Source organism: Mesocricetus auratus, unplaced genomic scaffold (assembly GCF_017639785.1).
Source record: "Mesocricetus auratus isolate SY011 unplaced genomic scaffold, BCM_Maur_2.0 Super-Scaffold_100038, whole genome shotgun sequence".
Lineage (NCBI taxonomy): Eukaryota > Metazoa > Chordata > Mammalia > Rodentia > Cricetidae > Mesocricetus > Mesocricetus auratus.
This window is the reverse complement of record NW_024429216.1, coordinates 10764540-10780659: the sequence shown is the minus strand read 5'-3', so window position 1 is coordinate 10780659 and position 16120 is coordinate 10764540. Positions and strand designations below refer to the sequence as shown.

The 16120-nt window shown below is 57.0% G+C and overlaps 1 protein-coding gene and 1 long non-coding RNA gene across 2 annotated transcripts; one reads left to right on the top strand and one right to left on the bottom strand.

The window, feature by feature from the left end:
- Positions 1 to 670: 670 nt before the first annotated feature.
- On the bottom strand, positions 671 to 15883 carry Cblc (Cbl proto-oncogene C). The gene is given in 11 exon segments (XM_005086325.4): positions 671 to 781; positions 5283 to 5360; positions 5706 to 5867; positions 6509 to 6640; positions 7883 to 7970; positions 9479 to 9616; positions 11240 to 11361; positions 11574 to 11730; positions 12173 to 12252; positions 12254 to 12320; positions 15258 to 15883. Coding segments are annotated over 11 exon segments (1485 nt in total). The 5' UTR covers positions 15608 to 15883.
- Positions 12099 to 14100, top strand: LOC121135522. Its single transcript, XR_005872633.1, has 3 exons — positions 12099 to 12558; positions 13525 to 13663; positions 13829 to 14100. It is a non-coding gene; the product is annotated as an uncharacterized LOC121135522 (long non-coding RNA).
- Positions 15884 to 16120: the final 237 nt, after the last annotated feature.

Sequence of the window (16120 nt, the reverse complement as noted above, 5' to 3'; positions counted from 1 at the left end):
AGCTGTGTGTAACTCCACTTCTAGGGTACCTGACACCCTCAAACAGACATACATGCAGTCAAAACACTAATGCACACAAACTAGAATAAATTATTTAAAAAGAATAAGCATTAGAAGACTAACAGTAATAATAGTAATAATAATAATAGCAATAATAATAATAATACTGTCAAGCCTTGTGTAGCTCAGGCTGACCTAGAACTCATTATACAGCTGAGGATGGCATTGAACTCCTGATCCTCCAGCCTCCACCCCTCGAGTGCTGTGATCACAGACATGTGTCACCACTCATTTCACAAACTGCTGAGGATTTGAACTCAGGACTTCCTGATAGACATCACTCAACCAAAGACCACACTGCCCCCACCCCCACTGGCCCATACCCCCCTTCTTTATTTTGAGACAGGATCTTGGATGCTCTGCTGATAGAGGCATCAGACCCAGTGACGTCTGGGACAGAGCAGGACTCGGGGAGGGAAGCTGGACTCACCTGGCCTCTGGGTCTCGGACACAACTGGGGGCGGCACGGGGCCGGCTGGAGGGGTGCATTTCCATTCAGGAGCTCCTGCCGTGGGCAGCCATCAGTTAGCCTGGTTTCGTGAGAGTCAATCTTTTTCCCCGTCCACCCTTCCAAGACCCTGAGGTCTCACGACAACCGTGACATCTCTACTTACTCTGTGGCCCCCTGCCTGGCCTGGGGCCTGTCAGTGACTTCCCATAGGACCGAGGCCATTTTTGGTAAAGGGAGTGGAGCTCGGAGTCTGGGCATGGTGATGGGTGCCTGGAAAGAAGGAATTAGGAAATGCTTCGAGGGCCCAGGGAGATGGCTCCGTGCATAACGGTGTTCCCTGTCAACCTGAAGACTCCAGTTCCATCCCTGGGGGGCCACGTGGTAGAAGGGGAGAAATGAGTCCTGTAAGCTGTTTCTGACCTCCTCCGTAAGTACACTGAGGCAAAAGCACACACACACAAGTAAGAATAAAAATAAAATCTAGGGCTGGGCGTTGGTGGCACACGCCTTTAATCCCAGCACTCGGGAGGCAGAGGCAGGTGGATCTCTGTAAGTTCGAGACCAGCCTGGACTACCAAGGGAGTTCCAGGACAGCCTCCAAAGCCACAGAGAAACCCTGTCTCGAAAAACCAAAAAAAAAAAAAAAAATCTAGGGTCTTGGAGAGATGGCTCAGCTGCTCTTCCAGAGGATTCGGGGGTTCAGTTCCCAGCTCCCACAAGGCAGCTCACAAATGTCCGTAACTCCAGTTCCAGGGGATCCAACACCCTCACACAGACACACAGGCAAACACCAATGCACATAAAATAAGGTGGAAGTGGTGGCGCACGCCTTGAATCCCAGCACTCAGGATGCAGGGGCAGGTAGATCTTTGTGAGTTCGATGCCAGCCTGGTCTCCATAGTGAGTTCCAGGACAGACAGGACTGTCAGGACTGTTTCACAGAGAAACCCAGTCTTAGAAAACAAAACAAAACAAAAAAACAAAAAGGAAAATAAAATCTAAAAATAACAAACAAAAACACCACTCTTTTCTTATGCATGGGAGAAACATCTCAGACTGGGAGGGCCAGACAGCTCAGCAGTAAAAACACACGTGACACCTGACGCTGCGGTCGGTCCTGGGAACCCACGGTGGAAAGAGGGAGCAGACTTCTGAAAGTTGTCCTCTGACCTCAGCCCCCGAGAGCTTTACACACACACACACACACACACACACACACACACACACACACACAGAGTAATAGTAAATTTTAAAAGAAAACAGAAATCTCTCAAGTGGGGCTGGGCGTGGTGAGGGAGGGCGTGGTGAGGGCATGGTGAGGGAGGCTGGGGCAGGAAGATCTCTGAATTCTAGGACAGTTTGGTTTCAGGACAGCCAGGGCCCAGACAAACCCTGTCTCAAAAAACGAAAACCAGCTGGGTGATGACAGTAACGACCTTAAACCTTGGGAGGCAGAGGCAAGCAGACCTCTGTGAGTTCGAGGCCAGCATGGTGTATAAAGGGGAGTTCCAGGACAGCCACGGCTACACTGAGAAACTCTGTTTTGAAAAAACAAAACAGTCACAACAAAAACAAAAAACAGACAAAAAAAAAAAACAACAAAACAAAACCCACCACCACCACCACCAATAACAACAAAAACCCCAAAACCAAAAAGAGGAAGCGAGAAGCCACTCTTGGCTACACAGCCAGTTTGAAGCGAGCCTGAACTACCAGAGGCTCTGTATCAAAAATACTCATACGCTCATGCCGCAAGCATTTCTGGAGCATTGTTCTAGGCTTTGGGGACACTGCCACGAATGGGAAACCATGTCTGTCCTTGCAGGGCTGACGTACACGGAGAAGGGAGGGTTCTTGCAGAGGTGGGGGCGGGGTGGAGGGAGGAGAGCCCGCCCGACAGGCAGCTCCCCAGCAGGGAAACAGCTCTCTCCTTTCAAGTAAAGAGTGACGTTGGCCAGAGACAGGAGGGCAGCTGCAAAGGCCTCTGGGGGACTGGAATGACAGGCCAGAAGCCAAGGGGAAAGCTCCTAAGGTAGGAGGTGCTGTGGTGGGCGGGGCTTGTTGGCCTATTGGAAGGACAAGACTCGGGGGGGAGGGGTGGGGCTTAGACCCACAGACAGGGCTGGGAAAGCCGAGGCAAGAAGATCTCAGTTCAGATATAGTGTGTTCTTTCCAGACTGTATACTAATCTCCACTGGGGGAACTATAACCACGAATGTGGATCCGTCTCATCCAGTGCCTAGGTGGCCCTTGGAGGTAGGGACAGGTACTTCTTACTCTGTACGGACCAAGGGACATGTGGCTCCTAGGCTCTGTATGCTGGAGGCAGGGATCTGGGTCCCAGGTCTACACCCATCCCGTGACCTGAGTCTCCATGACTCCTCTGCACACGTGGCCGTCACACTCGTGGAGTATGGGAAGAAACCATGCGCCCCCTTTAAAAGAGAGGGAGGGAGGGGCTGTGGGCGTGGCTCAGTGGAGTACTTGCCTAAAATATACGTAAGACTCTGGGTTCAATTCTTAGAACCTTAAAATAAAGATGGGAGCGTTGCTAGAGAGATGGTCCCGGCATTTAGAGCCAGATTGGGTTCCCAGCACCCACAAGGTGGCTCGCAACCATCTGTAACTCCAATTCCAGGGGAATCTGATGGTCTCTTCTGACTTTTGCAGACCCTGCACACACATGTATGCACACGCTGTGCAACATGCATTCAGGTAGATGAGAGATGCCTGGTGTGGTGGCGCTCACCTTTAATCCCAGCACTGGGGGGCAGAGGCAGGCGGATATCTGTGAGTTCTAGACCAGCCTGGTCTACAGAGTGAGACCCTGTCTTGAAAGAAAATAACGGGGCTGGAAAGATGGCTCGGTAGTTAAGCAGCCAGTGAGGACCAGGGTTCAGTTCCCAGTACCCACACGGTTGGCTGGCCTAAGGACTGTCTATAACTTCAGTTCTGGGAGTTCAATACCCTCTTCTGGTTACCAGGCATGCACACACACATACATACAGGCAAAAAAAAAAATCATACAATAAAATAAATAAATCTTTTTTTTTTAAAACAGGATCTCTCTATGTAGTCCTGGAACTCGATATATAGACCAGGCTGGCCTGAAACTCACAGAGATCCACCTGCCTCTGCCTCCCGAGTGCTGGGATTAAAGGCTTGTGCCTGGACCATGTCTGACCTAAAAATAAATACATCTTAAAAAAGATAATAATAGGGGGCTGGAGAAATGGCTCAGAGGTTAAGAGCACTGACTGCTCTTCCAGAGGTCCTGAGTTCAATTCCCAGCAACCACATAGTGGCTCACAACCATCTACAATTCAATCTGGTGTATATGTAATAAATAAATCAATCTTTAAAAAAAGATAATAATAGTGAGAGGGGGTGACGGGCATAACAAAGCCACACTTTGGATCTGCTGTCTGGAGTGCAGTCACATTTCATGTAACGGGCAAGCTCAGGGCTTGCTCTTCCCTGGTGTGTCGGGAGGACGATGGAGAAGGAGCTGACAGGAACTCGGACAGGAGCAGGGAAGACTCGTGCCGGGCAGAGGGTGTGGCCCAGGCCAAGGTGCACCCATCTGGCTGGAGGTGACCGGCAGGCTGCTGTCCTGGCTGTGGCCCCTCCTTGTCCCCAGGGAGCCAGCTGAGTGCCTCCTAATGTTTCCATTTGTCTTTGGCCATGGGTCCAGATCTGTTTTTAGCTTCCTTCCCCGGGCTCTCTGCCCCCCCCCCCGTTGGCTCTCTGGCTTGCCGTGGCAGAATAATGTTCCCGGATTTCCTGAGCTGTTTGTTTGAAGTTAGCTGGGTATTGATCGGAGCCAGGCCGCGGAGACAGCTGCCCTCCCTGTTGGGGAGGGTCTCGGAAGGTCCAGGGGTGTGGAGACAGTAAAACCGACCTCTCCCAGGAACGAGCCTGTGTGTGGAGGTGGGCTGAGGGGCGTGTCGTCGCTCATCCCAGCACTCGGAGGCTGAGGCAGGAGGATGGAGAGTTTAAGCCAGCACGGATGACGTCATGCTTAGAGCTGAGGAGGAGGAGGAGGGAGGAGGAGGAGGAGGAGGAAGAGGGGGAGGAGGGGGAGGAGGAGGAGGAGGAGGGAGGAGGAGGAGGAGGAGGAGGGGGAGGAGGGGGAGGAGGAGGAGGGAGGTGGTGAGGAGGAGGAGGAGGAGGAGGGAGAGGAGGAGGAGGTGAGGAGGAGGAGGAGGAGGAGGGAGAGGAGGGAGAGGAGGAGGAGGGAGGTGGTGAGGAGGAGGGAGGAGGAGGAGGAGGAGGAGGAGGAGGAGGAGAAAAGGAAAGGGAGGGGAGCTAGAGAGACGTCTCAGCTTTAAGAGCACGCGCTGCTCTTGCAGAGGACCCAGGTTCAATTCCCAGCTCCCACACGGCGGCGGCTCGCAGACATCTGGAACTAGAACTCCAGGTCCAGGGGGGAATCTGGCTTCCGTGAGCACCACACTTTCACGGTGCACCGAAAGACACGCAGCTAAAGCACGCACCCACATTAAGTATTTTTTTTTTTTTGAGACAGGGTTTCTCTGTATTGTTTTGGAGGCTATCCTGGAACTTGCTCTGTAGACCAGGCTGGCCTCAAACTCACAGAGATCCGCCTGCCTCTGCCTCCCAAGTGCTGGGATTAAAGGCGTGCGCCACCAACGCCGGGCTACATAAAGTATTTTGAAATAAGAAATAGAGTAAAATAGAGGAAACGGGGAGGGGCTGGTCCTCAGCCCCTCCCTATGACCCCAGACCGGGGACTTCAGGTGTCACTCACCACTGAGAGCCAGCCTTTGTCTTGGGGCCTCCTAGGGGATGGATCTTCAGGGGGCAGCGGGGGCCCAGAGGGAGTCACCTGAAGGAGACAGAGATGGTTATTTTCCTCGCACCTACCTGCGCTTTTCCTAGTGGCCAGCAGGAGGTGCTGTACAGGACCCCGAGCAGCAGGTGCAGGGTCTCACCCTGAGGGCTCGCTGCCAGGGAAAGCCAGGTCGGACATAGGCGGGCAGACACTCCCAAGTTCTGCATCTAAGAGCCCTGTTCTAGACCCTCCTCCCTCACACCCAGCGTCCAGCCCCCTCCCTCAGACCAAGATTCCAGGCGTTAGCCCCGTTTCCGTCAGACCCAGGGATCCAGACCCAAGCCTTCTTCCATCAGACGCCGGGATCAGTGATTCCAGGTCCTGCCCGGCCCTGCTCACCGGCTCCAGCTCCCGTCGTGCGGTCTTCTGGTGACAGTGCTCCCCGGAGTCCTCTGCAGTGGCCCTGACCTCCGCTGACCTCTCTTGGGCCTGACAGATACTCACAGCCTGGAAGCCTTCGATCTGACGACGGCAGAAGGGACAGGTCTGGCCGTCCGACTGCTGGGACAAAAAGGACGGTGGCCCTTCTGCCTTCAAACGACCTCCAACAAGGGGACGTAGGGAGGGAAGGCTGGAGAGAGCCCAGCTCTGGATGTGTGGCGGGGAGAGGGTTGGGTTGGGGCTGGGCTGCTCTGGATCCAGGCGGGGGCCTAGGCCAGCATCGCTGCTGCTGAGGTCTTCCAGGGAGCCCTCGTGGCAGCGCCGAGGATGCAATATTCAGTCCCAGCCTCAGAGGCTGAGGTCACGGTCCAATAAGGGAAAGCCATTGACTCCAGGAGCCCTTTCTAAAACCCATTATGTGGCTGCTCGGGAGAAACGGAGGCTGGGATGGGCCCCATCAGGCATCAACACAGAGAGCCGGGCCCTGAGTGCCTGCCCAGACCTCTGTTCTCGCTGGAACTTAGCTTCCTCATAGGCTCAGGAGGTCCCGGGGGGGAGGTCAGGGGGGCTCACGAGGTCCGGGGGAGGTCAGGGGGGCTCAAGAGGTCCGGGGGAGGTCAGGGGGGCTCACGAGGTCTGGGGGAGGTCAGGGGGCTCACGAGGTCCGGGGAGGTCAGGGGGCTCACGAGGTCCCGGGGGTCCGGATGGGGGCTCTTCGGGGGGCGGGATGGGGGCGGGAAGAGGGCGGGCGGCAGCCCCACCTGCCAGGTGGCCAGGCAGCGGCTGCAGAGAAGGTGTCCACACGGCTCGAGCCTCACGTCTTTGTCCCTCTCGGCGCAGATCTTGCACAGCTCGAACGTGGAGTTTATGGCTTCGTAGAGCTGCAGCTGCTCCTAGGGGACGGGGGGAGGGGGTAAAGACGGGGGAGGGGGCACGGGGGAGGGACCCCCACACATGTGCCGCCCGAACACTGTCCCAGGTCCAAGGCTGAGCTGAGGACGGAGCTCGGTGGGTAGTGGGTGCCTGACGTACAGGCAGCCCTGGGCTCCGTCCCCTGCTCCAGCACCGCGGGTGGGGTGCGGGCAGGAGGGTCAGAGGTTCGAGGTCACCCCCCATTACATAGGAACGCTGAGCCCAGCCTGGGCTTCATGAAACTTTGCCTCCCAAGCAAATCACGCCAAACCGAGCAACAAGGAAACGAAATCCTCACAGAAAACCATAAGGCTCTCACAGGCGACGGTGTCACCTTTTTCTTTTCCCGGCCAGGACAGCTTACTAAGTAGCCCAGAGGCAGGCCTGAGTCTACCAGGCAGTGAAATTACAGCCACAGGTCACCACCAAGCCAAGCGCGTCTTCAGCCCCGGGCAAGACACTCATTTTCTGGACTTGTTTCCTCTTGGGAATGCTAGCGTTTTAGCTATTGATCTTTTAAAGACTCTTTTGTTTAGTCGGGCGGTGGTGGCGCAGGCCTTTAATCCCAGCACTCGGGAGGCAGAGGCAGGCGGATCTCTGTGAGTTCGAGGCCAGCCTGGTCTACAGAGTGAGTTCCAAGACAGCCAGGGCTACATAAAAACAAAACAAAACAAAAACCTTGTTGCAAACAAACAAGTATAGTGGCGTGGCTCAGTGGTAGAGCCCTCTGCCTAGAATCCCCCAGTGAGGGGCTGGGGTGTGGCTCAGTGGTTAGAGCCCCTGCCTAGAATCCCCCAGTGAGGGGCTGGGGTGTGTCTCAGTGGTAGAGCCCCTGCCTAGAATCCCCCAGTGAGGGGCTGGGGTGTGTCTCAGTGGTAGAGCCCCTGCCTAGCATGCACAAGTTCCTGGGTTCCATCCTGAACACTAAAAGAGAAACATCCTGGCTCTTCTCCTGCTGCTGCTGGGAGTCTGTTCAGACTCAGAGCTGATAAACACTCAACTGCATCAGCTGTTTTGATGATCTCAGAAGCTCTTCTCTTTATTTCATGTCCAAGAAACACCCCTGGGAAGCAGGCTGCAGAGGCTGTGGCTCCCAGCAGAAGAACTTAGCCTCCGAGAAGCCATGGCTGGAGGTCACAGAGCCCCAAGCCGACACCGTCTCTCAAGGTCTCTGAGCTGAGGCTGCAGCGGGCAGTGGGCAGTGGGTGTAGCTACAGACTCACCTCTGACACTTCGATGCGCTGGTAGGGCTCTGCCTGGCACAGCTCAGTCAGGTCTGGGTTGTGGTTCTTCCCATCAGGGTAGAGGTAGCTGCGAAGGACAGAGTTGGAGTGTGAGTGGCTGGACTCCCAAGGACCTGCCTACCTCATTTACCGTGTGTGTGTGTGTGTTTGTGCGCGCGTGTGTGCATGTGTGTTTGTATGAGTGTGTGTACGCTTGCACACGCGTGTGTCTCTGTGTGTGGTGTGTGTGTGAGTGTGTGTGGTATGTGTGGTGTGCCTGTGTGTGTGGTTTGTGTGTGAGTGTGTGTGACGTGTGTGGTGTGTGCGTGTGCATGTGTGTGTATGTGATGTGTGCGCGCACGTGTGTGTGCTCACGTGTGTGTGCATGTGTGTATGTGTATGTGTGGTGTGTGTGTGGTGTGTGTGTGGTGTGTATGTGTGTGTGGTGTGTGTGGTGTGTATGTGTGTGTGGTGTGTATGTGTGTGTGTGGTGTGTGTGTGTGATGTGTGTGTGTGTGTGTGTGTGTGTTAGGACCTGCCACAAGCCCGCAGTGGGACTCCGCAGATCGAGTGTGCTCTTCCAGTCTCTGGAACTGTCCATGTGATCATCTCAGGGAAACTGCATTGAACCTTGGCCTCCAGCCTGAGAACCCAGAAAGGAATCCAAACCTCTGCCCGTCCAGGATCCCATGGCCCTTCAGAGCCAGTCCTGGAAGGTTGTAATTCTGATGATTAATATTGCTATTCTGCAGCGTTGAACCTACCCTGAAAGATGTTAGGCAAGAGCTCCTCCACCGAGCCCCTCACTGGGGTTTTCTAGACAGAGGCTCTACCACTGAGCTACATCTGCAGCATGATTTATACGTGTTTTTTTCTTTTTCTTGCTGAAACTAGGTCTCACTATGTAGCTTAGAATGCACAACTCAGGATCCTCTGGCACCTTGAATAATGCAACGAGAGCGACGTGACCACTCACGAGGGCGACACGAGCCTGCCCGTTCCCCGAGAGTCACAGCTCTGTGTATGACCATTCAAGCCTTTGCCATCTTATAGACAGAACCCCAGCGAATAAGGGAAGCAGCGTGTCTGCTGTCTGTCTGTCTGTCCCTCGCTGCTCATCCTCGCCTCTATCCCACGCTAGGCATTCAGCTCCTTGGCAGCATCTGCCTAGCTGGGTCCCGTCCTCAGCAGCGCAAGTCACATAAGATCCGGGTGACAGGGAGAACCGAGAGCCGCCGGCCCCTGCCCCGCCCTCCCCTCCCCATCGCGGGCAACTTCCCGCAGGAAACTAGCGGCAGCTGAGGTTACAGGTGGGAACCGTTAGTCTGGCTGTCTCCCCGCCCCCGCCCCGCCAGTCTCGACCCCGGAGCGGGATGCGGCCTCCAGGAGCGCAGGCTCCGGCGCCCGGTCCCCGAGAAGGAATCCTGAGCTCTGCGACCCCGCCCGCCGCACGGTACCGGCCGTTCCCGGCCTCGAGGTCGCGGCCACCCCCTGCTGGACGCCCGCGGCGTTGCAGCTTGCTGTCTCTGCCCCCTGCCCCCTCCAGCACACTCTGGATTTTGCTGACGGCCTTTTCCCTCCGTGCTGGGGACTCACATGCCGTCCCTCTGTCCTTTCAGGAGCACCTGGAACAGGGGTTTGTTGAGAGGAATGGTCTGGAGGATGCTTCCATCGGGACTCACGTACCCGATAGCCCACTGCCCCAGGCGGGTGCAGCTGGGTCGGAAGATGTAGCTGTGGGAAGACAGATGGAGTGAGAGAGGGGCCCCTGCCGCCCCTGCGGGAACCCCCGCTGTCTGCCCCAGCCAGGAACCTCCGCTGTCTGCCCCTGCCAGGAACCCCCGCTGTCTGCCCCTGCCAGGAACCCCCGCTGTCTGCCCAGTCTCAGTCCTCATCCTCACCTCCTCTCATTTCACGGGGAGGGGGCTTTGCTCCCCATCCGCAGCTGCGGACTGGAACGGTGCGAGGCTGTCCCTTTAGCTATTCCCCGCCATCCGGAAGGGTCGCGCCTGGCAATGCGGCTGACACAGGGAGAAACCAGGCCACGTACAGCCAGGCAGACCCCGAGAACGTGCATGAAAGCTTGTGTCCCTCCGTGCTGGTCCTTTCTTTCAGTTTCAAAATTTCCCATCCCTCCCTGCCCCAGACAGCAGCGTCAAGGCTAGCCTGGGCTAGCAGAGACTTTGTCTGGGGGCCCATCCAGACGAGGATGTCACCACTGAGCAACATGTCCGGCGTGACACAGAGACAGAGGCACTGACAGCGACAGGGACAGACAGACTGACAAGTCCCCTCCCCCTCCCCCAGCTCTCAGTGAGTGCGGAGCTCTGGGAAGTAACTGCTTATAGCACCCTCAGCTCGTCCCTAGCCCATCGGGGAGCTCCAGCGACCCCGAGCTCCTGCCTTGAAAGGATGTGAGGCCTCCGATGTCAAGTTGCGCATCTCCTCTAACCCACGGGGGCTCACATTTGCAATATGTAAGAGGTGGACTAGAGGAGCAGGCCGCCCACCTATAATCTCAGCATTCAGGAAGCCGAGGCAAGGGGTTCCCAGGTTCAAGGCTGGCCTGGGAGACCCTGTCCCCGAAGAAAACAAATAAACCCTAGCAAAAGGCTCAGTGTAGAGGCAACATCTGTAACGCCAGCATTCAGAAGGTAAAGGAAGGATGATTGGGATTTCAAGGGTCATCCTTAGCTAGTTTGAGGCCAGCCTGGGCTATGTGAAGCAAGCCTTGTCTCAAATCAAAACCATTTAATGGGTTTGCCGTATAGCCTCTCATTTGTCAGAAATGGGCCATATCTTGGGTAGAGCCTTCAGGACGCTTTGGTGGACCAGGTCCTGTTGCTTTAGTTGCTGGACCAAGGGATGACCCAGGAGAACCCAGGAAAAGAGGCTGGGCATCAAAACTCAGGGATTTTTGTTATGTTTTTTTTTGTTTTTGAGACAGAGTTTCTCTGTGTACACCTGACTGTCCTAGAATTCTCTCTGTAGACCAGGCTGGCCTCGAACTCACAGAGATCCGCCTGCCTCTGCCTCCCGAGTGCCGGGATTAAAGGTGTGTGCCGCCATGCTAGGCTAGGGTGTCTTTCCTCTCTCTCTCTCTCTCTCTCTCTCTCTCTCTCTCTCTCTCTCTCTCTCTCTCTCTCAGTCTGGCCTTGAGCTTCTCCTCTTCCTGCCTCCCCCTCCCAAGTGCTGGAACCACAAGAGCACACCGCAGGCCTCTAGCTGCAGAGGTCACCACCTCTGGGTTCCCAGGAACCTCAGTTCTCGGTCTCTCCCAACCTCAGGGACTCTCGCACGCACTGGCCAGGACCCCAGAGCTACCCAGCCCCTCCCACGGAACCTAGCCTCGCTCACCTGCCTGGTTTGTCCCTGCAGGCCTGCAGGCGTGTTTGAACCTCATCGTAGGTCAAGAAGGCCATGTAGCCAGGGTGGTTGACAGCCAGGAGTTGCCAGTTCCTGAGCAGGGTGGGCCACGGCTGGGAGGGACAGAGACGGTCACCAAGGGACCAAGGAGGTAGACTATGATCTAGGATCTTGCCCACACCCACGGTGGCCCTGGACACTGTCCACAGGAAACGGTACCACACCCTCTCTTCCTCAGGACTCAGGGGCCCAAACCCAGCCCTCCTCCCTTAGACAGGGTTCCTGGTCCCCACGGGCGCTAGGTCCAGCCTTAGCCCTTTCTGACCTGGAAGAGCCTTGTGAAGATGTCAAACTCAAAGACGGACACGTGGCCGTTACAGGTGAGGTCCATGGTGGAACGCAGGGCCTGCAGGGTGGGGCCAGGGTCCACGGGGTGACAGGCACACAGAAGGGACTGGAACTCTGCCCAGGGAAGCACGCACCTACGTGGGAAGGGTGAGGTTGCAGCTGCGGTGGCGGGAGGGTCTACAACAGGGCTCTCTCTAACACACACACACACACCACACACACACACACCACACACCACACACACACCACACACCATACACACACACCACACACACACCACACACATATCACACACACACACCACACACACCACACACCATACACACACACACCCACACACACACACACACCACACACACACACACCACACACACACACCACACACACACACTCACACATATCACACACACACACACACCACACCACACACACACACACCACACACACCACACATACACACACGCACACACACACCACACACGCACACACACGCACACACACACGCACGGCGGGCCCTTGGGTAGGGCGGTGAGGGGCACGTGCAACCCGTCTTCCCCGGGACGAGGGCTGACTCACCGGACTCCACAGCGCTCCCTCCAGAAGCTGTGGGCAGCGGCCTTACTGAGCTGGTACAGGTGCCCACAGTATTTCCCCCCCAGGGAAGAGCGCGTTCAGCTCCGCGTGCATGTGGCTGAAGATGAGGGCCAGCTTGGCCAGCTGTCGCCTGCAGGAAAACAGTCTGTGAGCATCGCTGGACCTAGGGAGAGTCGCGACAGGCCCCGGATTCCCTCTGAGGAATTGTGCACCACGGGCGCCCGGCTCCGTCCCGAGGCTGCTTTCTCTCCAAGCCTCAGTTCCCCTATCTAAGAAAGAAGGGTGGAAACCAGTGTCCAGACTAGCCTCGAAGCAACACAACCCAGGCGCAAAGCCTGCTGCGGCTGGAGAAGCCTCGCCTAGAGAAGGTGGGGACTGAGCATTAGCGGTCGGTGTTCAGCGCATGCCCAGTACTGTTTCCCACACCAGCGGGCGCATTGGCCGCCTTGGGTTTTAGATCAGGATATAGGACTCGGGTTTTCTGACACTCAATAGCTATGAAAGTATTGAAAATCATTAAACAAGGTTTTTCCAAGTCTCCTCGGTTTCTCACCTGCGAAGTGGAAACAAATGGGTGAGCATAGCTTCTGAATCACTGGGGAGCAAAGAGAGGCTTGGTCCTGTTTTATGAGCAGAGAGGGCACAACTCTGGGTGTGGCTCAGTGGTAGAGCCCCTGCCTAGAATCCCCCAGTGAGGGGCTGGGGGCGTGGCTCAGTGGTAGAGCCCCTGCCTAGAATCCCCCAGTGAGGGGCTGGGGGTGTGGCTCAGTGGTAGAGCCCCTGCCTAGAATCCCCCAGTGAGGGGCTGGGGGCGTGGCTCAGTAGTAGAGCCTCTGGTTATCATGTTCCATTCCCAGCATCTTAAAACAAAACAAAACCCTGCATATCATACAGTTTTAACACTCAGTACATGCCGATTTTATTATATTTTTCATTTATATTAATAGCTTCCTTGGCCAGGTCTGCAGGACTCCGGGCAGTTTCTTAGCAACTTCGTTTCCCAAAATGTAGGGTTGTGTAGCCCGGTGAAGTTGTCACCTGCAACTCTGGCTAGTTCAGACCGGAAAGTACAGTTTTCTTTCCTTTTGGTCTTCCTTTCTTTCTTTCTTTTTTTTTTTTTTTTCTTTTTGAGACAGAGTCTCATTATGTAGTCCCAGCTGGCCCAGAACTCACTCTGTAGACCAGGCTGGCCTCGAACTCACAGAGATCCACTTGTCTATGCCTCCTGAGTACTGGGGTCAAAGGCCTCTGCTACCCTGATCAGCCCAGAGTAACGGACTGGTTCTGTTTTTCCTTTTTAAGGTTCAGGTCTGTTTTTAATTGTGTGTGTGCAGGTATGTGCCCACGAGGTGGATTTCTGGGGAGGCAAAGACGGTGTCGGGTCCCTTGGAGCTGCAGTTACAGGAGACTGTGAGCCATCCATCCCCAGTGTTGCGACCCTGGGTCCTCTGAGAGGAGCAAGCTTCTTAGCCTGTAAGTCGGTGGTGCTCAACTGTCCTATGCCGCGACCCTTAAGTACAGTTCCCCATGCTGCGGTGACCCCCAACCATAAAATTAGTTTCGTCGCTACTTCAAAACTGTAATTTTGCTACTGTCATGGATCCTAACGTAAATATCTGCGTTTTCCGATACTCTTAGGCGATCCCGGTAAAAGGGCCAGTGAGCCCACGGCGGGGCGACCCGCATATTGAGGACAGCTGTTCTAAGCCGCCATCCTCCAGCAAGAGCTTGTAGTTTACACCCGGCTGCAACAGGGTAGACCAAAATAAGGCAACAATTGGAACAATTTTGTTAAGCACAGTGGCCCGACTGTCTTCCTGACCCTGGCCAGCGCGCGCCCGCGCGCGCGCGCACACACACACACACGCACATACACACGCACGCACACACACTCACACACATGCACACACACGCACACACGCACGCACACACACTCACACACATGCACACACGCACACACACATGCACACACACGCGCACACACACACGCACAGTGAGAAATAAACTGATGTAATAAAAGTTGAATTTGCATATTTCATGCGGCACATATACATATATTTTGAGAGGTATTCCTTTCATCGGTGGTAACTGGGGGATAATGGGAATTTAAACATTAACGGACAGGCAGGTGATTTATTTCCTCATGGCTGCTAAAAGCCAGGGAAGCCACTGCGAGCGTTAGAGGCGGCCCGAACACCGATTACACCTTGCTCTGGGGTCCGGGCTCCAATCCGCCCCTACACCTTTGCTCAGGAGAGAGAGCAGACAAGCCCAAGGTCCTAGCCTTGGCTTCAGGTACGGAAGTGCACGATGGCACCATACAGGTCCCGGGCTGTGCCGACGCTCAGGCACCAGAAGCGAGCACACGCAACAGGAAGTCCCTGGGATCCCTACGTTCACAAGGCGGGTGTGGGGTGTGTGTCTAAGGCCCCCGGGAGAGAGGCACGCCTGACCCCAGGTACGAGGTGACCAGCAAAGGAGGGAGGGAGGGGGGAGGGAGGGAGGGAGGGGGGGAGGGAGGGAGAGAGGGAGGGAGGGAGGGAGGGAGGGAGGGAGGGAGAGAGGGAGGGAGGGCTGGTCCAGTGGGTGCTGAAGGGAAGAAAACATGGGTGCTTCGTTTTCCTGGGTCCGAGGGAGGAGGCTGGGCCTGGACCCCGGGTCTGAGGGAGGAGGCTGGGCCTGGACCCCGGGTCTGGGGGAGGAGGCTGGGCCTGGACCCCTGGGTCCGAGGGAGGAGGCTGGGCCTGGACCCCGGGTCTGAGGGAGGAGGCTGGAGCCCGGGTCTTGGGGAGGAGGCTGGGGCTGGAGCCCGGGTCTGAGGGAGGAGGCTGGGCCTGGACCCCGGGTCTGGGGGAGGAGGCTGGGCCTGGACCCCGGGTCTGGGGGAGGAGGCTGGGCCTGGACCCCGGGTCTGGGGGAGGAGGCTGGACCCCGGGTCTGGGGGAGGAGGCTGGACCCCGGGTCTGGGGGAGGAGGCTGGACCCCGGGTCTGAGGGTGGGGCTGTCTGGTGGCTCTATCCGGAAGTCGCTGGTGTCTGACTTGTGTCCCAGGCAGGCCGGTGCTCACCTGAATCTGGAGCCCTCCCGGAAGACCTCCTCGTTGGCATCCTTCCTGCCTCTGGGGGGCAGCAGCTCGGCCACCTTCCTGCCTTTGGCCTCCAGGTTGGCCAGGTAGACGACCAGAAAATCCGCAGCGCCGCCGGGACCCTCGGGGCCTCCCGGGGCCTCGCGCCGGGCTTTCGCCACCTCTCGGATGAGCTGGGCGGTGCGGGGCAGCAGGTGCCGCAGCGACGGGGGCCCCATGGCCAGCCTGGGGTCCCGGCATTGCTCCTCCAGGCGCTGCAGCAACTTCACCGCGCGGCCGAGCGCCCGTGGCTCCCCCCACTGCCTCCCTCGCGGCGAGGCCGCCGCAGCCATGGTCTCTGGGTGCCCTGGGACGGAGGGGCGAGGCCGGGTGAGGCCCCAGGTGGGGGCGGACCCCGGAGGGAGCAAGGGGCGTGTTCCGGAGAAAGGGAGGGGCTGCAGGTCACTTGCCACCCTAAAGGAGCCTGATTGCAGAGTCTGAGGGAGGAGGCTGGGTGTGCACCCCTGGGTGTAAGGGAGGAGGCGGGGTGTGCACCCCTGGGTGTAAGGGAGGAGGCGGGGCCTGGACCCCTGGGTGTAAGGGAGGAGGCGGGGTCTGCACCTGGGTCTGAGGGAGGAGGCTGGGCCTGGACCCTGGGTCTGAGGGAGGAGGCTGGGCCTGGACCCTGGGTCTGAGGGAGGAGGCTGGGCCTGGACCCTGGGTCCGAGGGAGGAGGCTGGGCCTGGACCCTGGGTCCGAGGGAGGAGGCTGGGCCTGGACCCTGGGTCTAAGGGAGGAGGCTGGGCCTGCACCCTGGGTGTGTGGAAAGGGGACAAGCAGAGGAGGAAGGTGCTGGAAGCTTGGTT